The following is a 25,626-nucleotide window of genomic DNA, read 5'->3' on the forward strand; positions in this document are numbered from 1 at the left end:
TGAAAGGGTACAACAAGGAAGAAAGGTTGCTGTTTCCTTGAAGGCAGAGATAAGAAACAGGAAAGTGAGCATGGAAGTGAAAAAGTTATTACATGACAGTATTGTGATACCAACTCTGACGTATGGAAGTGAAGCTTGGACATTGTTGGAGGGACACAAGTCAAGAGTGAGAGCAGTGGAAATGAGTTATTTGAGAGAAGCATGTGGAGTCACATGAAGAGACAGACTGACAAATGAGGATGAGAAGGATCATTGTGGTGTGGATGTGGATGTGATAGGAAGCATAAGGAGAAACACACTGAGGTGGTTTGGCCATGTGGAGAGGATGGAGAGTGAGACACAGACGAGGAGAGTGTATGTGAGTGAGGTGGAGGGGGAGAGAGGGAGGGGAAGGCCAAGGATGAGATGGAGGGATGGAGTGGAGAGGTATATGAGAGAGGGAGGTGTGAATTGGGAGTAGGGCAGTGAATTGGCTGGGGACAGGGTGACGTGGAGGTGATTTGTTTGTGGCCACCCCGTATAAGGGATTTAAGCATCTGGCAATAGATAAATAGACCTTTTAAAATAATTATCCCTGTTGAAGGCAGAGGAAAAAAACAGAGAGCATTTATTACTACTTTGAATGTTTTTATAACCTAGAGATTGCGTTCTGGTTAATAATTCTTATTATTAATAAATTAAATGCTACTGTGTTTAACCTTTGTGGAAAACTATATTGTGAATATGTATAAATACTTAAGAAGTTTCATTGTCATGACTGCGCCTGCGTGGTAGGATGATGTGGTAACCTGACAGGAAAACGGAGGAAGATCTATCATATCTTGATGTAGATAAAGTGAATATTTGGCTTTAGTTTTATTTCAAACTAAGATTAACTTGTTCAACTGGATTTCTCTTGTAAATTTTGTGACTGTATATAAGTAATTGTAATTAAATAATATTTGGCATCTCTGAATCCTGTGTGGGGAGAGAGACTTGCCATTTTCCATTCTGTTCCTAAAGCTCGGTCGAGTTGCAAGTTGTAAAAAGTAGCACCAAGGTCGCTTGGAAAGGTTCAGGCAGACTGACCAAGAATTCATGCCTGTTGTTATCTGTTATTCTGACTCTATCTAGCAAAGCAACCTTTATGATTTGGGCAGATCGTGGGGACTAGCTAGGATATAAGGAGATAATTATGGGTGAGTTAGAGTATTAATTATACCCTAATTTCCTGAGAGACTCGTAGTATCTAAAGTTACAGTACTCGTCAGAAGTATTCAGCGTTGTCCGCCGGGCGCGCAATACTTATGGCCCAAAAAGAATCACCCATTTTGGGGGGTAAGAATTGAGCCACAAGTTTGAGCTCCGAGCATGACGTCACGGTAGCCTGAGGCCTTCCGACACGCTGGTTGGTTCCCGCCTCAGTCGCCCACGGGCTGCCTGAGAGAGAGGAACTCCGCCGAGTGTCCCTCTCAAATTGCGCCATTTTTTACCGAGTGTCCCGCAGTGTTTTGGCCTTTAAAACTTTGTTATGGGACCTACCCGTGAACTATCGAGTGAAATCATATCCCAGATCATTGCTCTAAAGGAGGCAGGCCACCAGACAAAGGAAATTAGTGAATTGGTTGGTGTGGCACGATCGATAGTGCGTCGTTGGTGTGTGCGGTTTCGGGAGGAAAACAGTGGTGAAGTTCCCACAAAGAAACCGAGGTCTGGTAGGCCTAGGAAAACTTCCCCAAGGTCTGTTAATGTTTTAAAACGTGCAGTGGAGTTTAATCCTCGAGTGAGTGCAAGGAAAATTAAGGAGAGCAACCCAGAAGTGTTTGGTGAGGTGTCAGTGAGAACAGTGTCTCGTAGGGTGCATGAGCTTGGTTACACAAGTCACAGGCCTGTGAAAAAGCCTCTTCTCTCTAGCAGCCAGAGAATTCGTAGGCTTGCCTTTGCTAATAAATATCTAAACTGGGGTGAGGAGCAATGGTTGTCAGTGTTGTGGTCTGATGAGGCAACGTTTAGTGTTACCTGTAACAGAGGAGCACGCAAAGGTAGTGACCCACTTGACCCACGGCATGTAGAAAGCACAGTTAAACATCCTGATTCACTCATGGTATGGGGTTGTTTCTCAGGGAAGGGTTTGGGGAAGCTTGTTGTACTTCCCAAGAACCTCAGAGTGAATCAGGATGTTTACCTGGAGCTTCTGTGTGATCATTTACCAGACTCCTTCGAGCTAACAGGTGCACGAGTGTTTCAGCAGGACAGTGCACCTGCTCACAAGGCCAAATCGGTCACCAATTGGCTTCGTGACTGCGAGGTATCATTCATGACAGACTGGCCAGGAAATAGCCCAGACCTCAACCCGATTGAAAACCTCTGGTACCTCGTAAAGAAGAGTCTCCAAGGGAAGGACGTGAGCTCTCTGCCTAAGCTGGAAGCCGCCATTCGTGACTCCTGGGACAAAATACCGCTCCAGAACCTCAGGAGCCTCGCCCTTTCACTTCAAAGACGTCTCAGGTCCGTGAAGAAACGTAAAGGCTACCCTACGAAGCACTAAAGGTAAATAAAATGCATTATTTATATGTTTTTTCAATGTTGAAAGGTTTGTTTCTCAGGAGGGACGCAGGGCGCTCCATACTTCTGACGAGCACTGTATTATTTGTTGTTGTTAGACAAACACTCGTCAGAAAAGAGATTGCACAATATTTCTGATGCCAATGGTGTTTCTGTGTCAGTCTCTATTGATTGAGTAAGGTAATGAGAGTTTTGGGTTTGGGACTGGAATGCATATCTGGCTTTTCTTCAGTATCTTATGGAGAAATTTTCTTTGATATCCAGCATACAGACCGAACACTCTCACTGGTACACAACACTGCCGGATATCAGGGTAGGCCTGAACTGATGCATAATAGTTTATTAAGTTAATTGGTTGTTCCTTCATCCTGTGCTGCTGTGAATGGTTCCATCAGTGTTCAGTAAGGGTACAGTGATTGGAGGGGGAGAGTTTTTGATGTGCTGATGTTTGTTTTTATCTTTAAAATTTTTGCTCTTTGTTCTGTGATAATGTTCACCAAATTTTCCAACTGTGTGCTTGCATGCTTTTATAAGTTCATTAACGGTGCCTTATTAGGTTGTTCATGGATTCTAGTTCTGTCGCAGTTATTTTTTTCTTAATCTGTATGTCTCCTTATGTTCATTTGTTCACTCATTTATAAAGTTTCAGCATGCTTGAATGCATGGGCCTTGATCACCTAGTGATGGCTGTCCACACTGCTTGATCACTAGCAACCTCTCTACTGAGTCCCTTATTCCTGAGGTTATATTCTATGACCTTGTCCGAAATCTTAATGGTCAGCCTCTTGCAGCCCTACCCTCAGCATTCCTACCACTCACTCTCTGCACCCAGTTGCTATCCTTCATCCTCCCCAGTGCTCAAACAATCTCAGTCTACTCAGTCTCATCACAACATTAACAAATTCAAGTCCCATCCTTCCTCTCAACTCTTCATTCAACAATGCACTACACATCCATCTAATTATCCTCATCTCTGCACATTTGAGCATTCTAATATCCTCTCCTTTACCATCCACATCTCACTACCATCTAGCATTTACATTCCTAACACATGCTGCATACAAGGACCTCTTAGCATGGAAGGATGGCCCTCTCAGGAGGCAACAACGCCCTGAACTTCTTTCAGCCATTCCTTACCCTTGCTACTGAGTGAGCTCCAGCCCCTCCATTAGCACATATCATGTCTTCCAAATAACAAAACTCTTCCGCACACCCAAGAGACTTTCCAGCAAAATTAATCCAGCAAGAATAATCATACCCCATTTCATCCCTCCAAATTGTAAATCTTTCTTTCATTACCCTCTCATTCTTTGTGACCAACAGCAAGTCATCAGCATACAACAGCATCTGTGAAAGTCCAGTTCTAATGCCATGTGAGAGAACTTCAGGTACGTTGATAAGCAATGAGAAGTTTAAAAGTGACCCCTGATGCACACCGGTATTCATGGAAAACTCATCACTCAAACCTCTGGTCAATCTCACCTGAGTGTGAGCACCCTCATTTGTTGCCACAACCACTCTAACCAGCCACTCCTCCATCCCATGCTTTCACATTGCCCACCTTACTATCTCCCTAGGCACTCTGTCAAAGAGTCTTTTCCAAATCAACAAAAACCAAGTACATCTCTCTCTTCCTCTTGATATATTTTTCTGGAAGCCGTCAGACAATGAATATAGTGCATCATTGGTATCTATGCATGGCATAAACATCTTATCAGCATTCACTTTTTCCCATATACCTTCTAGGACTCTTCATTATCTGGTCCAAAGGCTTTACACCTCTATAATTTCCTCATTCCAGGAGCATCACCCTTCCCCTTATACACATGTACAATCATGCCCTTCAAACAGTCATCTAGAGTAATATGCACATATAATAGAATTTATCAGATCAGTAACTAAGCTCACTCCTATATCTTGTGAGGCATTTAGCATCTCAGCAGTCAACCCAGACACACCTGTCACCTTCTCCAAGTGCACTGTCAGTTGTTCTGCCCACAGTACCATTACCAACCAAAGGCCAAGGGTAAACACTGGATCTGCCATCTCCCAAACTCCCTATGCCAGTCAGATTCCTCACTCAGCAACTGGTTGTAATGCTATTTCCATGCATCCTTAATATCCTTACAATCCAACACTACCCTTCCTTCATTATTCTTGACACACTGTTGATATCCTCATTTCTATCTATTGCCAGACACCTTAATCCTGTAAGGGGCGGCCACATACAAATCGCTTCCATGTCACCCTACTCAATGCCATTTCACTGTCCTGTTCCCAGCTCACCCCCCCCCCCCTTCTCATATACCTCTCCATTCCATCCCTCCATCTCATCCTTGGCCTCCCCCTCCCTCTCCCCCTCTCCACCTCACTCACATTCTCTCTTCTTGTCAGTCTCTCACTCTCCATCCTCTCCACATGGCCAAACCACCTCAGTGTGTGTCTCCTAACGCTTCCTATCACATCCACATCCACACCACAATGCTCCTTCACTTCCTCATTTGTCAGTCTGTCTCTCCATGTGACTCCACATGCTCCTCTCAAATAACTCATTTCCACTGCTCCTTGTTTGCTCTTGTCATTTATTTAGCCACCTTAAATACAGTAACACATTCCTTCTTTTAGCACTATTTAGACTAATGTATCCAGTAAGTCTTTAGACTCTGGCTTTGTTCTTTATGCCTCCATTTTGGCTCTATCCTTGGCCAACATTTACCTGTATTCTTCTCTGTTATTTAAGAAAAAGAATTAGGACTGAAATTTTGGTTTTACTATTATGGATACTGTATAGGGTTTGCTGACTAACACGTCATTTACTTAACTTTATCGTTTCTGATATCCACACTAGGCATGCGAGGTAGTAGTTCCAGCACCATGTCTTCATCACCAGCAAAAGCAGCAAAATGTAGCACAGAATCCCCTGAAAAATAATTGAATAACCCTTACCATCTATGGGAAGAGACTGGTAACTCCTGATTACCTGTACTGTATATGTTTCAAAAGTCCATTCTAATGGGAGTTTCCACTATAAATTTCTTTCATCACAGTGAATACTCAGTTAAGCACAAGTACATTGAAGACTTATTCCAGTGTGTTGCATAAGGTTAGGTAGTCTATTGCATCATGTCCCAACTGATTTTGCTGTACTCGCGTCTCATGGCTTGCAAAACAAGATAATAATGTACAGTTGGCAACAATGTCCTGTAACTTCACCAACTTCTTTCTCCACAGACTTTGAAAACCAGTTTGGAGAATCTGCATTAACCAACACTGATGAACTAATCTGTGGCAAAAATAGTTATCAGCATTGGTTGCTTCAGATTCACCAGACTTTCAAAATCTATGAAGAGAAATGCAGGAGAAACACCTGAGCTTTTGATACTGATAATATCTATGAGAAGGGAGTACTGAAGCACTTGTATTTGTGTATGCTACCGACAATTCTGTTATTTCATTTTACCATACATGTTCTTATAATGTTTTCTGAATACCTGGCCCATAAACTTTACTCTTGACATGTTGATAATAAAGTATATTTTAATTAAAGAAGGTCAGACAGGGTAAGTCACATATGTCATTATATATATTATGATATATATACAGTATAGAGGGACTTAAAATGAATGACAGATTAGAGATGTGAAAACTAGTGAAAACAACAGCATTTTAATTATAAAAAATCTGATTGTCTGATATAGGTGGTTTTGTAACCACAGCCATAACAGAATTGAGACTGCAGAACATATCTTGCACATTTAGAAAAGGTGAGACAGAAAGGAGAGCTGACTCCAAGAGCAACAGGTCAACTCTGGAACTGTCTCCCTCTGTCTGTATTCCCTACTTCTTATGATCTCCAGTCTTTCAAACGCAGTGTGTCCAGGCATCTCGAAATGAACAGATATTGAATTTGGCTGTCTTTTGTATTGTTTTTGTTTTTTTCTTGGAAGAAATTGTTTGCGGGCTCCTGGCCTTTGGTTCCTTCCTACTCGCATTTAAAAAAAAAAATCTAATGTTTCTTTGTATAGTTCTGTACTGTAAACAGCAGTTCAACTCACTACACTTTGTCAGACAAAGGCAAGGAGTGCCAGTGACAAGAAGTGTAAAGGGAAAGAGAACCACAGAATATCAGGTGGGTAAGGTTAACTAGGTAACTCGAGTTCCTTCCTTACAATAGCAGGAAATATTTGAGTACTATACATACAAAGGGGGACCGAAAAATTCCTGGAAAAGATCATTAGTGCAAGAAAAGAAATAGTTCCCCATTGTGCCAGTAGGCACCGCTTACATCCAGTCTACTGAATCATTCTGCCACATGGCATCAGAGTGAGGGGGTTAAGTCCATATTTCTGGCATTTTTTCTGTGTTCATGCATGTGACTTTGATTTTTGAACCACTATGGTAATCTGAATGAGAAAAGAGTATGCATTAGTGTGTTTGTTTCCTCAGGAAAACCACAGCTGGGGCAGTGACAATACTTGAACAAGCTTTCAAGGAACAGGCTGTGAAAAAAAGCACAAGTTGACATATGGTATGCACATTGTAAGAATGGTATCATGGCAGTCCAAGACTCTCCACATCCTAGCTGTCCTTCAACCTCTTGAACTGAAGGAAACATCAAGAATATTCGATAGGCAGTCTTGGAAAATTGTCATCGCACTATTGGTGAACTAGTGGTGGCCACAGGGAGTTCTTGGAGTTCAGTCCAACAGATTTCAATGCAAGATCTAGGCATGCACCAAGTCTCGGCAAAATTCATCCACGGTCTTCAGACAGAAGTTAAAGGAGCAGATCGTGTGAACATGTGTCAGGACTTGAAAAACAGTTGAGAAATGACCCAGAATTTCTTTCGTGTCATTATGGGTGACAAGACCTGGGTTTGCGGATATGACCTTAATACCATGCAGCAGTCCAGTCACTGGGACACACCAACATCTCCAAGACTGAAAAAAGTGTGTCAGGTTATGTCCAACATCAAGACAATGTTGATCTTGTTCTTTGACATTGAGGGAGTTAATCATAAAGAATTTTTTCCCTGTGAACAGACGGAACCAGTAGTTTTACCTTACAGTGCTAAGGTGTCTACGGGAAAACATCAGACACAAACAACCAGAGGAGTGTCGTACCCAGAACTGGTGCTTGCATCACAACAATGCCCCATCGCACACTACATCGTCAGTTCAACAATTTTTGGCCAAGAACAATGTCAGTGTTGCTCTGCATTCCCTGTACTCGCCAGGTATCACTCCGTGTGTGAGTGTGTGTGTGTGTGTGTGTGTGTATTTACACATTTACCTAGTTGCAATATACAGGAAATGAGCCACGCACGTGGGGTCCCGTCTCTTTTTCTCAGTGTCAAATTTTGCTTTGAACTTGTTAAGTTTTTAGACTGGACGATCTCTTTGTCCAGACTATTCCACAGGTCTGTGCATTTATATGGAAAACTATATTTCTTGATATCCTTCGAGCAACTTGGCTTTTTCTCTTTCATTCTGTGTCCTCCTGTTACTCTCCCATCCCATACAAACAGATCTTTTCTATCAATTTTATCAACTCCCATCATGGCCCTGAACACTGCAAGCATGTCGCCTCTTTCTCTCCTTTCTTCTAGGGAAGGCACATACAGCTTTTTCAGCCTCTTGCTGTACAACAGATCTGCCAGGCTAGGGACCATCTTGGTTGCTGTTCTTTGTATTCTCTCGATCTTGTTTATATCTTTCTTTTTGTTTGGGGACCACACTACTGCCACATATTCCAACCTGGGGTGGATCATGGCCACTATCAATTTTTTCATCATCTCCTCATCCATGTGATGAAATGCCACTCTTATATTGGTCAAGGGATTGTACGTCTCTCTAACTATCTTGCTGATGTGTTTTTCCGGTGACAAATTATCCTGGACCAGCACTTCCAAACCATACACTTCTCTCGCTTTTTTGATTGGTTCTTTATCCATCATATAATTCAGTGATGGCCTGTTGGTACTTTACCCATTTCCAATATTTTACATTTTTTTGCGTTGAATTTAATTTCCCACATCCGGCTCCAAACATGAATCCCGTCCAGGTCTCCTGCAGCATTTTGTAGTCTTCTTCGACTTGTACTCTCCTCAAGATCTTTGCATCATCAGCAAACAGATTTGTATAACTGTTCAGTCCATCTACCATATCGTTTACGTAAATCAGTGAGAGCATTGGAAATGAATTATTTAAGAGGAGCCTGTGGAGTCACATGGAGAGACAGGCTGACGAATCAGGATATAAAGGAGCGTTGTGGTGTGGATGTGGTAGGAAGCGTTATGAGGAACACACTGAGATGGTTTGGCCATGTGGAGAGGATGGAGGGTGAGAGACTGACGAAGAGAGTGTATGTGAGTGAGGTGGAGGGCGGAAGAGGGAGGGGGAGGCCAAGGATGAGATGGAGGGATGGGGTGGAGAGGTATATGAAAGAGGGGGGTGTGAGTTGGGAGCAGGGCAGTGAAGTGGTAGGGGACAGGGCGACGTGGAGGCGATTTGTTTGTGGCCACCCCAAATGGGATTGAGGCGTCTGGCAATAGATAAATAGATAGGCACATTACTGGCGCGAACACTGAGCCCCGTGGGACTCCTCTTGTTACTTCCCTTCATCCAGACATCTTGTCCTCTATTACTGTCCTCATTTGTCTGTCTGTCAAGAAGTCTTCCATCCACTCCAGGAGGTTTCCCTTCAGTCCTCCTATGTGCTTCAATTTCCACATTAGTTGCTTGTGGTATATATACCTTGTCAAAGGCTCTCTCCAGATCTAAATACACACAATCCACCCAGCTCTCTCTCTCCTCTAGCACATCAGTCATTTTGGTAAAAGCTCAACAAGTTAAAAACATGACTTTCCACTTCTGAATCCAAACTGACTGTCAGCCATAATGTTCATCTCCAGATACTTCATCTGTCTTTCAGGATTCTCTCACACAATTTTGCAACTATGCTGGTCAGGGACACTGGTCTATAATTCAGGGGTTCATCCTGTTTCCTCCCTTATAAATTGGTACCACATTGGCCCTCTCCCATTCCCAAGGCACTTTCCCTTCTTCCAGGGAATGCTTTATTAAACCATGAATCTCATCCGGTAGTTGTTCCCTGCATTCTTTCGGTACCCAAGAAGAGATTCCATCCAGTCCTGGAGCTTTCCTTACATCTTGAGTTTCCAGTAATTTATACACTTTCTGCACTTCCACTTTTATATCTTTTATCACTGCATATCTAGTCACTCCCTCCCGCCCCACAAAATCCTTTTCTTTGGTGAAAACCAATCGGAAATACTGTATTTGTTCATTATTTCGCCTTGCAATGCTGCATCTTTATAGACCTCTCCTTCTACTTTCAGACTGGTGATTCCTTCCTTTTGTTTCAATTTGCCATTAACAAATCTATAAAGCAAGTTGGGTTCTTCCTTACCTTTCTCAAAGTTCCATTCTTCCTTTCTACGTATTCTTGCATATTCATTTCTAGTTCTTCTGTAGTTTTCCTTTGTTCTATTATTACCCTCTTTCTCCAGTTATTCCATTCCATATCCCTCTCTTTTTTTTTTTTGCTATCATACACCTTCTGTTAAACCAATCCTTCTTCCTGTTTTCTTTCCTGCTTACTCTTGGCACACATTTTTCCACTCCTGAATTAAAGAGTTCTGGAATGATATCCCACTTCCTCTGTATCTCTCTTGTTTCTCTTAATTTTCTCCAATCTGCATTTTCAAAAAATTTCCTCAGTCCTGTATTGTTTTCCCAAAGTTGTATCTTCCCTGCCTATAAAGCTCATCTCTTGGCACCACGTTCCCTTTTGTCACCTGGAATTCAATGACCACATGATCACTTTTTCCTATAGGACACAGATACAGTACATCCCCCTAGTACGCGCCTATATGGGCAGCAGAGGACGTCGCGTATTAGGAATTCACGTACTGTGAATACATAAACTTATGGGAAAAATTACATGTAAGCGGCACCCACCCCTTCATAGGCAACCCTTGAGATGCCTTTCACACCTAAGTATTGTACTATATAGGGAAACTGTCTAAGACATACTATGGTACCTAAAATAAAGTAAACCAACAAGATTATGGCTTTACTAGGTAAATCAACAAGGATATGGCTTAACTAAACCAACAAAAATATGGCTGCTCACCTTTACCTGTTATCGCTTCTTAGGGGCGCAATGTCGTGTACTCGGGATAACCCCGGATTTGGGCCACTCTTTGCTGCCCGTCTCGCTTACAAGGAGTTCGATTCGCGTACTAGTAAAAAATACACATAATTAAAAAAAAAATAGGTCCTTGCGTATAAGGGGGATCATGTACTCGGAACTCGTGTACTTTGGGGTGTACTGTATTTCAAAGATTCAGTTAGATCAGGTTCTTTGGTTAGCAGTAAATCTAGTCTTGCTGGCATGTCATCACCTCTAATTCTTGTCTCTTCTTTGACCCATTGGGTCATTACATTATTCATTGCTGTATTTAACAGAATAGTGCCCCACAAATATCCACTGCCTCCTGAATCCCATTCCTCCCTGTCCACGTCATTACAATTAATATCACCTCTCAGAATTATGTTGTTCCTTTTCTCAATCACTTTCTGTAGATAACTAACCATGTCTGACAACAGCAACTGGTATTCATCATCATTCCATGCCCTTGTCTTTGGGGGAACATATACCACTGTGTTGTCTCTGTTGCCATTCTCTCCAGTTTCTAGTTTCATATTTATTGCTTAAGCCTTACGTCCTCTCAGTTCCACATTTTCCACATTGATGTTGTTCTTCACTGCTGTCATCACTTCTCTTCCTGTTTTTTCTTTTCTGTCTCTTCTCCAAGGTTTGTATTTACCATCTTCCACATGAATATCAATATCCTCTCTTAACTTGGTCTCTACAAAGCACATAATATCTGGTTCATGTACCCTCAAGTAATCATTGATTTCTAACCTTGCTGATATTAAACCATCAACATTAGTAAATGCCACTTTCCAACTTTTTTCATTGTTCTTTATTCCCTTTTCTCTCCCTCTATCCATCGGTACCACGTCCTTAATTTCTGAACCATAACTCTCCAATAGATACAGTCTTCTCTTCCTCCGTTCTCTGTTCATTTTTGCCATTGCCATTGCTTTCTTTACTACCTCCTTTATCTTAGCTCTTTCTTCCTTATTTGCATCTCTCCTTATCCAGACATTCTTGAACTACTCCATTTCTGATAATTTCCATGTTCCGTTGATGATTTCATTAACCATTATCTGTGGCTTAAACTTTACTTTAAGTGGCTTTTCCCCTCCTTCCTCGTATTTTCCTAACCTAAACACGTCTTCAGCCTCTTCTTGAGCTTCATTGTTACCCTCCATAACTACTGATATTATCTTTTTAGCCTTACTCTGTTCTTCTTTTTCACTTTCTGATCTTACTGTGATATGTTTTTCTTTTACTCCTGAAATTATCACACATTTTTTTCTTGTTTGCTGCATCCCAGACTAAAGATTCTCTACTTCATAGTACCCTGACCACTTCCTTTTCCACTTTTTCCTTGCTTTTTTTGTTCTATAATCTTTCAAATTTATATTTCCTTCCTCTTGAATTTTCTTCCACCTCTTGTGTTGCTCCTTGATTTCCTTAATATGCTCATCTTGCATCCTCGATTTTGGTTCTTGCTCATCTAGTTTACTTTTCATTCTGTCCCTTTCTTCTTCCAGTCTCTTATTTTCCCTCTTGAGCTGTTTTATTTCATTTGAGGCTGATTTGTTACTCAGTTTTAATTGTGTAACTTAACTTTCTTGTTCAGCACTGCACGTGCAAACGTAAACTTGGTCTGAAATATTCTGATCTCATTTTCCTGTTCTAAGGTCCGTTCCTGCAGCACTCTAATTATTGTCCATACGTTTTTTATCTCCTGGACATTCCTCTCCGCCATTTTCTCTACGCGTGCCACTCTTGTTTGGTTCAGTTTAATATTTCCTTTACCCTTATCCTCACCGGAGAAGCTTACAAATTTGCTGCCATCAGATGTAGATAGTGAACTACCTCCTTCTGCCATGATGTAATTTTCTGTGTATAAGTGATTTTGTGTGTGTGTGTGTGTGTGTGTGTGTGTGTGTGTGTGTGTGAGTGAGAGAGAGAGAGAGAGAGAGAGAGAGAGAGAGAAGTTTCCCTCAAGATTAAGCTAGAACTGAAAGGTAGAAGATAATTTTGCAACTTAGAAGAAATACAGGAAAAAAAGCAGGAGTCTCTGTACAAGGTGACAAAAGACAACTTAAGGAAATTTTTCCAGGAATGGGAAAAGTGCTCAGCCATGTGTATAGCATCTCAAGAGGAGTACTTTGAAGGGAACTAAAATGGATTTTCTGTAAGTGTTGTAATGAAGTTTTTTGTTAACAATTCTGGGAATTTGGGGGTCCACCCTCATAAATATGCTGTTCTTATTTTTATATATCTTGAGTCATGTGCTGGAGACATTCCTGGGGAGGAAGTTAGAACTGGCGGTGTAAATATTGGTCTCGGAGAGAACATGGGCATCTTTAAAAATCAGAGAAACTTGGAGTCAGTACAAGGCAGCGATAAAGAGAAAGGGGGAAGGAGGACAAAATATAGCAGCTGAAGGTACTGCAAGAATCAAAGGCCTTGCTCTTAACCTGATCAGCATAAGATGGGGCAGCATACTCAGGGATATTCAGTTTTGACTAAAAACCAAGTTCTTAATCTAATTCCAAGCCAATAACAATTGACTCCTATACAGCTGCCAGGCAGTAGCTTAATGGTAGATAGGCAGCCCACCTGCTGAATCTCATTCCATGATAGGGGAAGCACAAATGTGTGAAAACAATACTTCTCAAGTCACATCCTTGGCAAGGTCAGTTGTTGTTACTGGTTCTTTATCTGTCATCCTTCATTTCCAGCCAATACACATGTGGAAATAGCTGTACTGTAAAGCTGTAACAGGCTCAGTAACATGCTATTCATCCTTCAGTCAAATTAATCCCTTCAACTCAAGGATCATTATGCCTGCTGTCCCCAAACAGTCTTAAGAGAGAGCATGAGGACTTATATATAGCTTTTGCTAATCCCATCCATACCTGTGGTGCTTTTCTAAGCTGAATAAAATCATAGTACTTTCAGTAGTACAGTGTATAATGAAGAAAAACAAAACTGTAGTAGTTAGTACTTTATGTATGTATGTGTTTGTAGTCTTACCATCCTTATCTGTGGGGCTTATATCACTACCTGCCTCCAACAGGATTTTGGCCACTTCTGAATGTCCTTTAGATGCTGCAGACATCAGCGCCGTCCATCCTGAAAATACATTTTAAAGTTTTTTGTTTGCAGTTATGAAATAAATTTCATTATCATCATCATCATCAACATCCCACTTCCTTTCCCACCCTAGGGCAGGGTGAGGAGTAGCAATGTCCAGACAACCCAAGGTTACCCAAGCCAGTTTTTTATGCTTCCATTCACTCATCTTTCAAGTCCCCAGAATCCTGACTCTATCTGATACTCCAAAAACATTCACCACATTCTGTAGCTTTACATAAATGTATCCAATAGAGTTAATCCGGACGCTGTCCAATTAAAAGGGGTACCAAAACCCTGATCATGCACTTCTTCTCACAACATTCATCCAGTCATCTCGATCTCTTGTCAGTCTCCCACCCTCATCGACTTCCATAACCTCTCTTCCTCACACACTCATTCACCATATCCCTCCACCTTCCCCTTGGCCTGCCTTGCCTCACCCTCCTTCAGCTTTGCTCAGTTATACCTTTTTCACCACTCTATTGTTATCCATTCTCTCCACATGACCATATCATCTTGGTACTCTTTCTTCAATTCTGGTGTCCACAGACTTCCTCAGTCCACATCATTCATGAATCACATTATTTCATATCCTATCTACTCTCTGTACTACACGTACATTCCTCAGTAGTCCCATCTCCACTGCTCTCACTCTGACTTTTTGTTTTCATGACACATTATAGTCTCACATCCATATGTTAAAGTTGGCACAAACACTCCTTCATGTAAACCTTGTGCAGCTGCAACACTTAAGCTTCTGTTTCTTATCAAGGCCTTCATAGGACCAGCTACTTCCCTTCCTTGTGTCACTCTACTTTCTGCTGCTTTTGCACATTTTCCTCTCTTTTCTGTCACTGTACCCAGATATTTGAACTCTCACCAATTCTGTTGTCTCTCCATTCACTGTAACATCACTATGGGAGGCACCTTAAACAGTAATCATCACTTTACTCTTTTCTACATTTACTCTTAAGGCACGACACTCACAAACATCAGCAAAACTCTGCACTAGTCTACCAAGTTCTTGTCCAGTGTTTGCAAGTAGTACATCATCATCAGCTTGCAACAAATTTGAGATATTCCATCCATCACTGTTCATTACCAATGCCATCCCTCTCTCCATTACTTGTATTTTTACTTCTCTTATCACCCCATCCATTTATATATTGAACAACCATGGGGACCTCACACAACCTTGTCACAGGCCCACACTGATTGTGAACCATTCACTTAGATACCCATTTACTCTTACACATGCTTCACTGCCATCATAAAAACTCCTGACAGCACCTAGCAGCTTACAGCCTACACCATACGTGCACAAAACCCTCTACAGTCTTCATCTGTCTACTTTGTCACATGCTTTTTTTTAGATCCCTGAATGCCATAAATACCTTATAGTCCTTCTCACAAGCCTTCTCCACTGTCTATCTTACTGCAACTATTTGACCCACACATCCTCTGCCTTTCCTAAAGCCACTCTGTTTATCACTTACTAGGACTTCTGATATCTTTCCTACTTTTTTTATAATAAGTCATCCATATACCTTCCCTACCACACTCAGTAAACTTATGCCACGATAATTCTTGCACTCACTTTGCTCACCGTTATTATCTTTTTTTTGTACAGGGGTATAATCACAGCCTTTTTCCACTCTGCTGGCACAGTTTCACTCATCCATACCTTCTTACATACCTCCAACAAACACTTCATTTTGCTCTATTCACTACACTTAATCATCTCTGCATATACTCATCAGCCCCAGGTGCTTTCCCATTTTTTAGCCACTTCACAGCGTTCTTCACTCATACAAGTGTCACGTTTCCTGGCACTGTATTCCTTCTCTGCACACCCTGAAAACCAATCATGTTTACAGTGGTTTTGCTTTCTCTGTTCCCATTCATCAGGCTTTCAAAATATTCTTTCCATTTCCTTACTTCATCCCCATGGGTAAATATAATCTACCACTCTTACATCCTTCACACTTTCACATTTTTTTCCGCTGTCACTTCTACATTTCTTCACCTCTTTCCATAATAACTTTCTATTTTCAGAGTACTTCACATTCATTTTTCTTTCTAGGTCATTTACCTCCTCCTTTTTCCTCTTCACTAGAGTCTTTACCTGCTTCTTGCTCTTAATATATTCAATTCTTTTTTCAATTGAACCTCTGTCCTGTAACCACTCTAGCCACTTCTTCCCCTTTTCCTCCACTACTCTCTTAACCTCTTCATCCCACCGTGCCATACCTTTCTTCTTTGTTGTTACTCTCGCCACACCACACACCGCTGTAGCATTCCTAACTAAGCAGTACATTCCACAGGCTGTCCAGATCCATTTCATTCCAATTAATTGATTCTAACTTCTCCCCTACTTTGGTCCTGTATTCATCTGCCATTTCTTTGATCATTAGCTTCTCGACTTTCAGTCTGTATCCCTGACTGCTCCTCTCTCTCTTGGTCGACTTCACTCTTCTTAGCTTGATCTTGCACACCACAATCATACGATCGGACAGACCTCCACACCATCCTCGCACAGCCTTTGTATCAGCAACCATTCCCAGCATTGACCTCTCTACGAGCATTTAATCAATCATGCTCCTTTCAACATGATCCCCATTCCCTCTACACCATGTACATTTATGTGCATCTCTGTGTTTGAAATATGAATTACAAATGTAGAACCTCCTTTCCTAACACATATCCTTCTGTTGCTTTCCATTGTCATTTTCTCCTGGTACTCCATTACAACCCATTATGTTATTCTCGGGACCAGTGCCTACTCTTCCATTTATGTCGCCTATGACGATCACTTTATAGGTCCTGGGCATTTTTCCCACTCCTTCTTCCGGCTCATCCCAAAACCTCTTTCTCTCACTCACTCCTGTCATCACATGGTGCATATGCTACAATCACAGCTGCTTTCACCTTCTCAGACTTGAACTTGACATACATACATCTTGAGCTGATAAATCTGTAATCTCTCATTAAACTCTGCCACACTTCATTCTTCAACAAAGCAATTCCTTCCTTGCATCTTCCTCGCTCATTCATCCCCAAGCCTACACATTTCACACCCTCCCCCTCCCTCACTTCACACCCTTTCATCTTTGTTTCACACAACGCCATCATGGCACATCTCGCATTCTTGAATACATTCATCACTTCCAGCCTCTTGCGCTTCTCATTCACAACTCCGCATGACCATATGAATCTGCTCATATGGTTAGGGCCCTGGGCAGATATTGGGCCTTCTGAGGCTTTCTGAAACATTTACCATGATTAAGTGATATTTAGATAGGGGAATCTGGGGGACACTTAGCCTGGCCAGAAACCCTGGTTATATGTTGCCACCCAGTGTAGTAAATGGTTTCCTGGGCACAGGAAACCATTTGGCTTGTCACTCAGTGTAGAAACCATATGGCATCCCTACATTGAGTGAGTGGATGATGGACACCCCTCTGAAGTATATAATTCTGTGATGTTCTTACTAAACTGTGATGAATATTAATCACCAGATTATTTCCATATAATCAACAGATTGTTTATATATAAATAAAAATAAAAAATAATAATTTGGTTTTACGCCAGGTATCCCCAAAGGGCTAAGGCGTTGCCCCTGGGTAGAGGACTTTTGGACTGAAGCGTGTAGCATTTTATGACCGGATGCCCTTCCTGATGTCTACCAATGGCCCTTGGGTGGATTCAATCCTCCGACCCTTCGGTCAGAGCGGAGCGCTCTAACCTACTGAGCCACGGCTGCTACTGTTTATATGTTAATTTTAATGAATATTTAACAGTTATGTAGAATCAGTACATTTTGTAGCTGGGTATTTTATAAATACCTGTACATGAACACATTTTAACACTCAGTGGTGGTGGAAAGGGATATCTTCATTCAGTGGTACAGTACTGATATAATTGGGCAGTGGATCTGCCCAGTTTTACAAACAGCTTTCAACTCCCCTCCTATCCCCTGAAAGAAGGATAGTAGACTGCAAGATAAGGGCAACAGTATCCTGCAAACTACCAGATTCACATTCATACAAGCCTGGGATCACAGCAGTCACAACTACAGTATTCTCAAGGCCATTGGAAATTTTGCTTGAAAGTGTGTTAGTGATTCACCTTTACAATGTAAACTGAGAATACAGTTCTGATAAAATCATTTTGTACTGAACTGTAGTTTAGACCAGAGTAATGAGGAGAAATAGGAATTCCTTTAACACTGTGGTAAGTAAACTTCTTCACAATGTAAAATCAGTATTATCAATCTTTGTACCACTTAGTACATTCTGCTTGCTAGATACATATCTCAGAAACAATCTTTCACAGAAGAATGAGACAAGGATCTTAAATGAGCAAACTAAAAGCTACTTTCCCAATAATTACAACGGAATCAGATTACATTTCACCCACTGAAAATTCCTTTGCTATGTAAATTCTTACCTTTGAAGAGAAACCAATAAATGAGTGAATATCTGTCTGGCTCAATACATGGAGACTGCAGATACAGTGTCCTAAGTTAGCCAGTGTAAAAGCACACACACCAACTCAGATGTCCCAGTACTGTACTGATATGGGTGATGAAGCAGCAATACCATCATATGGTGTCTAGAGGCACAGTTTGGTACAAGTCAGGGTGTGAGAACCATTTCTATTAAATCTTCTTTCTAAACTAGTAATCTGAATGGATTAAGTGCTGTGGAAGGACTTTTCACGTAGACTGTAGGTTTTTTACATGATCTGTGACTGCAACAAGTGTAATCAGGCAGAAAAGCTGCATTGTCATCACAGTAATGCAACAGTTCACTGATTAGTGCTAACATTTGTTATTCTGTAGAGCTTGTTTCACGTACAGTAGTGATAACCCACAGTGCAAGTGTTCATTTTCAGAGCCACCCAGCCTTACTCAGGTTAGCTGTGTTCAGTCAGAATTGTCTGCAATGTTACTGCATTCTTAATTTTGATATAATAATGCTTTCAGAGCGCTCGAGCAATGTTTCATCATTATCATAATCTCCAACACCTTCCTCTGTCCTGGGAACACCAAATAGGGGATGATCATACCAGAACTCCCCCAAGCTATTGTATCCTAATATATCACTCTCATTGTCTTACACATTTCTCTTCCGCATTCTTTTCTCTTACCACTGTACTGCTGCACTCTTCTTCCATACCACCTTATGGTCTAACTCAACCAGTATTACCCTCTAGCTCACTTTCATAGGCGCTCCTTGGCATCAAGTGCTTTCTTGGTTTATGTCCTTACCATCTCAGTGTATTTCTTTTAATCCAATCAGTATCCTACATTTCACTCCTGTTGCTCCTTCATCCACTCCATAATACTCACAAGTTTACTTTAACTTACACCACCCATCCTTGTGCCTGCAGCTGTTTAGCGAAAGGTCATTTCTACAGTTTGGGTACAGTCTTCAGCTTGGAAAACTCTGTTACTCATTGCCCAGGCTTCTTTCCCATACGAGTGTCATCAATAAAACACCTTCATGCAGAGCCATCTTAACCTCCATATTAACCATCCTACCCTTCAAAATACAACTGAGCACTCCAGTTACTCTTCTTCCTTAAAATGATGTCTCCTTAAACTCGCATTCCATTTTGTGAGAGACTAACAGGGAGAAGGTATGTGAGTGAGGTTGGGGGGAGGGAGGCCGAGGATGAAATGGAGGAATGGACTAGAAAGGTACTGTATTTGCTTGTGTATAAGGCCGACCTGTGTATGAGACTACTCCTAATACTGTATTTCCATACAAAATGTGGGTTTAGAGGTATACTTTGTACATGAGACGAGCCCCAACTCTTGAGACACTGGGAGCTTGCTGCCCCAGTAACCCCAGTCCCTTATCACTCTTCCCACTGACCAGTGAAATGATACTATTAACATGTTGCTAAGCAACACAGCCTTTGGTTAGGTTTTACTTTAAACCAGCTTCGTCTATGGGTTTTTATAGGCTATCTAGGCTGCATGTGCCACCACAGATATCAAAATGGGATATACTTTTAATATTCAAGTATAAACTCATATTGTATTAAAAACTTTATATCATGTTACTGTGAATTTTGTACAATAGATGAAATGAAAGCTACATTGTATTTAAGTCATCACATCAACTGTCAATCAATTGCCGGACGCCTCAATCCCGTTTGGGGTGGCCACAAACAAATCGCCTCCGCGTCATCCTATCCCCCGCCATTTCATTGCCCTGCTCCCAACTCACACACCTCTCTCTCATATACCTCTCCACCCCATCCCTCCATCTCATCCTCGGCCTCCCCCTTCCTCTCCCCCCCTCCACTTCACTCTCATACACTCTCTTTGTCAGTCTTTCACCCTCCATCCTCTCCACATGGCCAAACCACCTCAGTGTATTCCTCCTAACGCTTCCTATCACATCCACATCACAACACTCCTTTATATCCTCATTTGTCAGCCTCTCCATGTGACTCCACAGGCTCCTCTTAAGTAACTCATTTCCACTGCTCTCACTCTTGACTTGTGTCCTTCCAACAACGTCCAAGCTTCACTTCCATACGTTAGAGTTGGTATCACAATACTGTCACGTAGTAACTTTTTCACTTCCATGCTAACTTCCCTGTTTCTTATCACTGCTTTCAAGGAACCAGCAACCCTTCTTCCCTATTGTACTCTTTCAAGCACTTCACCCTCCAAACCTCCATCCTTGCTCTTCACACTACCCAAGTACTTAAACGTACTCACATTTTCCAATTCCTCACCATCCAACCTCGCTGTACATTCACTGACTTCACCTCTTTCAAAGACCATCACTTTATCTTCCTTACATTCACCTTTAGATTCCGTTTCTTACACACACTCCCAAACTCGTCCACCAAGCCATGCAGCTCCCCTTCATCTTCACTAAACAACACAGTATCATCTGCAAACAACAGTACAGGGAGTTTCCAAACACTACCTTCTCTCACCAGGGCCACTCCAACATCCACTACCCTACCTTGTACCTCCTTTATTACCCCATCCATGGACAGATTGAACAACCATGGAGACATGACACATCTCTGTTTCAACCCAACCTTCAAAGAGAAAAATTCACTCAGTTCACCATCCACATGCACTGCAGCGTTAGCACCATCATACATACTCTTCACAGCATTCAACAACTTCCCATCTACCCCATATATTCTTACTACTATCGACAATCCTTGTCTATCCACCCTGTCATATGCTTTCTCCAAATCCATGAAAGCTGCTTACAACTTCTATCCCTTCTCTAGAAACTTTTCCACTAAAGATCTAAGAATGAATATCTGATCTACACAACCTCTTCCCTTCCTAAAGACACCCTGTTCTTTTCCAACTAATTCCTCTGTTCTTTCTCTGACTCGGTCAATAAGTATCCTACCATACACTTTTCCTATTATACTAAGAAGACAAATGCCCCTATAATTACCACACTCTCCTTTTTCCCCTTTTCCTTTGTACAAGGGAATAATTATACCTGACTTTCAATCCTCCGGGACTCAACCTTCCTCCCAGGCTAATCTGCACATCTTCCACATCCATTCTACTACTATCTCTCCCCCATGCTTCAGCATTTCACCACTCACTCCATCAATTCCTGGGGCTTTCCCCAGTTTAACTTTCTTCATTGCTTTCACAACTTCAATCCTACTGATTTCTTCCTGTCTTCTCACCTCCCTCCTTCTCCCAGCCATTCCCCAGTCACTTATACTCGCATTACTTCCATCCTCTGTGTTCAACAATTCCTTAAAGTGTTCTCTCCATCTCCTCACTTTTTCTCCCTTCTTCACTAGTAATCTACCATTTTTATCTTTCACTCCACTGCTAACTTCACTTCCACCCTGTCTTACTCTCTTCATCTCTTTCCAGAACATTTTGTTACAGTCCCTCTACTTTACACTCAAATTCCTTCCAAATTCCTCATCCACTCTCTTCTTACTCTCTCTTACTAATCTTTTCACCTCTCTCTTCCTTTCTACATATAACTCTCTCTTCAGCCTCTCTGCTTCTTCCACACCCCTATTTCTCATCCATCTATTGTATGCTTTCTTCTTTTGTGCCACAGCCTGTCTCACCTCTTCATTCCACCACATTATTCCTTGCACCCCCCTCCGTCTTCTCTTCATCCCACACATCACATCACATGCTGCACATGGGGAGGCGGTGGCTCAATCGGTAGAGAGGTGGCCTGCAATCCTAACGGACCCAGGTTCGAATCCCGGCTGGGGCAGGGAACAGTTTAAGGATTTGAACTTCATTAAATCAGGCTTTACTGATCTACCACAAGACCCGCCGACATGTCGTAAAAATACCCCCGCTAATACCAATACACCAGTCCTGTATGAGACAGCCCTAGCATGTATTCAATATGGACGGTGGGTGTTAGCGCCGAAGTGGTGACATGTAGAGGTGTATGGTATGTAGGAGGACTGCTGGGCCTTGATAGCAGGCTGTGAAGCCTATGCCCAGAGTCGGACACATAAAAAAAAAAAAAAAAAAAAAAAAAAACATATTTCTTCTTTGAATATCCTGCACACACCTTTCACGTCCCCCATCTGCTTCAATTCATATTTGGCCAATTGTTCCTCCACTTCTCTCTTATATTTTGCCTTTTTCTCATCCTCTTGTAACCTTTCCACTCTTCTTGCAAATACTCCTTCTTCCCGTCCTTCCCTTCTTCTATTTCTCCATCTTATTTGGATCTTGATTCTGGCCACCACCAAGTAGTGGTCAGAAAGTCCACTCCCCCAGTCTCTATAAGCTCTTGCATCCATTACACATCTTCGCATCCTTTCATCCACTCACACATAATCAATCATTGCCTTCCTTTCATTCAGTTCACCACCCACCCTTCTCATCACTCGCCATGTATACCTGTGGATCATTTTATGCCTGAAGAGGGTATTGGCTGTCACCAACCCCCTCCCAGCACAAATGTCCACTAACGCACTGCCATTCTCATCTATCTCAGCAGGCACATCCCACTCACCAACTATTCCATCCACCTTCACATTCCCTACTTTACCATTCATATCACCGTTCAAAAACACTCTCTCATTCCTTCCAAACTTTTCCATGCACACTTCCATATTTGTCCAGAACTCCTCTCTCACTTTGCTTGCACGATCTTGCATTGGCGCATACACGCACACAATTGCCCACAATTGTATTCCAACTTTCAATCTTGCCCACACAATCCTTGACCCAATTGATCCATACTCTCTTATGTTCTTCTTCCATCTTTTATTCACAACTATACACACTCCTTTTGCTGTCTCATTCTTACCTACTCCTGCACATATACCCCACCCATACAACCATTCTCTCACACTCGCACCTCCCCATTTAGTTTCAGTTACTCCACATACATCAACTTTTGCACCCTTAAGCACCTGGACAATCTCTCTCACTTTCACCTCATCATTCCATGTTGCAATTACCATGTCCGTTGTCCAGTCCTGGGTCATCATCTTTTGGTCAGTCCTTGTCCGAGGCTTCTTGTTTGTCTTTTTAGTTGTTTTCCGGGGAGGGGCACTAACCCTCCGCCAGCCCTTTTAGTTGCCTTGTACGACAAGCAGGGATACTGGGGGAGTATTCTTGAAAAAAAAACCTACCCCCAGGGGTATCATCCACATCTGACATCATCAGTTCATAAACTTCATCCTGCATTAAAGTTTGCAGTTCTTCATTGTAAGGATCAAACTCTGAATTCAAAGGTGTAGCTTTGGCATTGGCTTCCTTTTCCTCATCCGCCCACAAAGTGTCATCTTCTATGCCATCCACTGAACTGGATATTCCACATTTCTTGAAAGAGTTGATAACAGTTTCCACAGAAATATCATTCCATGCCTTGATAATAAAATCACAGCTCATCCAGACCTGAAGCACGCATATTCCGACCACTTGTATATGACCTTTTACCACTGATCATCCACTCGTTCCATTGCTCACGGATGCGGTCTTTGAATGGTTCATTCAGACAGACATCAAGTGGTGGTTGTAGGACTGAAGTTAATACACCAGGAATAACAGCAATGTCACTGTTGTTTATCACTGTTGGTAATGAGCCCTGCTTCATACAGTAAAAGTCCAATTCCTCGGCATCCAATTCCCCGGCAAATCTGACATTTCGGCAGTTTTGAGAAATAGTCCCATTTACGAAAATCTCTGATCGTTCGGCAAATTTCCCGATTATTTTCGTCCCCTCTACTGCTGGGGACTTCTTCCAGAAGTAGCAGACTCCAATCAACCCCTTCTATTGTACATATGTAAATAAGGAACCTACTACAAGTTTAGGTAAGTGCATGTGAACTTGTAGGCCTACTGTACCATTACATTTATATACAGTATGTTCATTAATTTCTTTATTTTTCATATTCATGTATAGTACTGTATTCATTACAGTATTGTACAGTATCAAACAGTATACAGTACTCTCTCCAAACACATTTGTAATGATATGAGTAGTGATGATAATGTTCACCGAAACATACAAGGTACTGAGTGGGTAGGGTTTTTGATAATTCGGCAATTTTGATATTTTGGCACTTGCCTGGTCCCATAGATGCCGAAAAATCGGACTTCTACTGTATCTGGCCACCCTGCGCTTGGTGATAATTTGTAAACAACCCAGCCTGTCGCTACCAAGACATACGATGGTGTTTATGGCTTAGGCTCAACAGGTTACTCATCTTTCTTATTTCCTCATAGTCGTATCCATGGAGATATTTTTTTTATAACAGTTTGCCTTCAAATAGAAAACAAGTTGCATTTAATGATGATGATAGTAACATCAACAGTTTTTGACAGTATACGCACTATATTCAGGGAATCAAGGGTCAGGGTGAGTGTTTGGTGATGTTCCCTATCATGCCTATGAATCCCATAACCACAGGATGTAAAGGTTAGGATTTTATACCCGGTGTTTAGGACGACCCCCAATTTTAGGCATTTTTTAATGTTCAGGAGTCGCCCTATACACCAGCAAATATTGTATATGAGAGAGGGGGGGTGTGAGCTGGGGGGAAGGCAGCAAAATGACAGGGGACAAGGCAACATGGAGGCAATTTGTTTGTGGCCACCCTTTACAGGATCAGTGCATCTGGCTATGAACAGAGATAGATACACAATATTGCTCCCAGGTATTTAAACCTTTTTAAGTATTTCTTCTCGCATCTGAACCCTCTACAGTTCACTGTGACTCCTTTATCTCCTTTATTATGTGACGAAATCTTTGTGTCATATTATTTCTTCCCACATACCAGTATTTTACTTTTCTTCACATTGACTTCTTACATTGTAAGCAAGTTATCAGATTCATTCATTACCTTTTACAAATTACTCTCATTTTCTGCTATCAAGATAGCATCATCAGCATAAAGCCAAATTGCAAGTTGACCGACTGTACATTACTATTTAACTTTTTAGCTCCTACATCTATTATACTCACTTTTAACTTTCTGACTACTCCACCCATATGTATACACATATTTATCTATCTGTCTATTGCCAGACACCTTAATCCCGTACAGGGTGGCCACAAACAAATCACCTCCACGTTGCCCTGTTCTGCGCCATTTCACTGCCCTGCTCCCGACTCACACCCCCCTCTCTCTCATATACCTCTCCACTCCATCCCTCCATCTCATTCTCGGCCTCCCCCTCCCACCCCCCCTCCACCTCACTCACATATACTCTCCTCATCAGTCTCTCACCCTCCATCCTCTCCACATGGCCAAACCACCTCAGTGTGTTCC

At 41.8% G+C, this 25,626-nt stretch overlaps 1 protein-coding gene across 1 annotated transcript in view; it reads right to left on the minus strand.

Annotated features, from left to right (window-relative positions):
• Positions 1–25,626, minus strand: part of LOC145411652 (uncharacterized) — a 159,723-nt gene that overhangs the window by 87,479 nt on the left and 46,618 nt on the right. Inside the window, exons 5-6 of the mRNA XM_080281658.1 lie at positions 13,721–13,848; positions 5,758–5,827 (exon numbers count right to left, since the gene is read on the minus strand). Coding sequence (XP_080137784.1) covers positions 5,758–5,827; positions 13,721–13,848 — 198 coding nt within the window. The remainder of the gene's footprint in view (positions 1–5,757; positions 5,828–13,720; positions 13,849–25,626) is intronic.

This window comes from Coenobita brevimanus, chromosome 90 (assembly GCF_032717465.1).
Source record: "Coenobita brevimanus isolate Jiangsu-jjx chromosome 90, ASM3271746v2, whole genome shotgun sequence".
Lineage (NCBI taxonomy): Eukaryota > Metazoa > Arthropoda > Malacostraca > Decapoda > Coenobitidae > Coenobita > Coenobita brevimanus.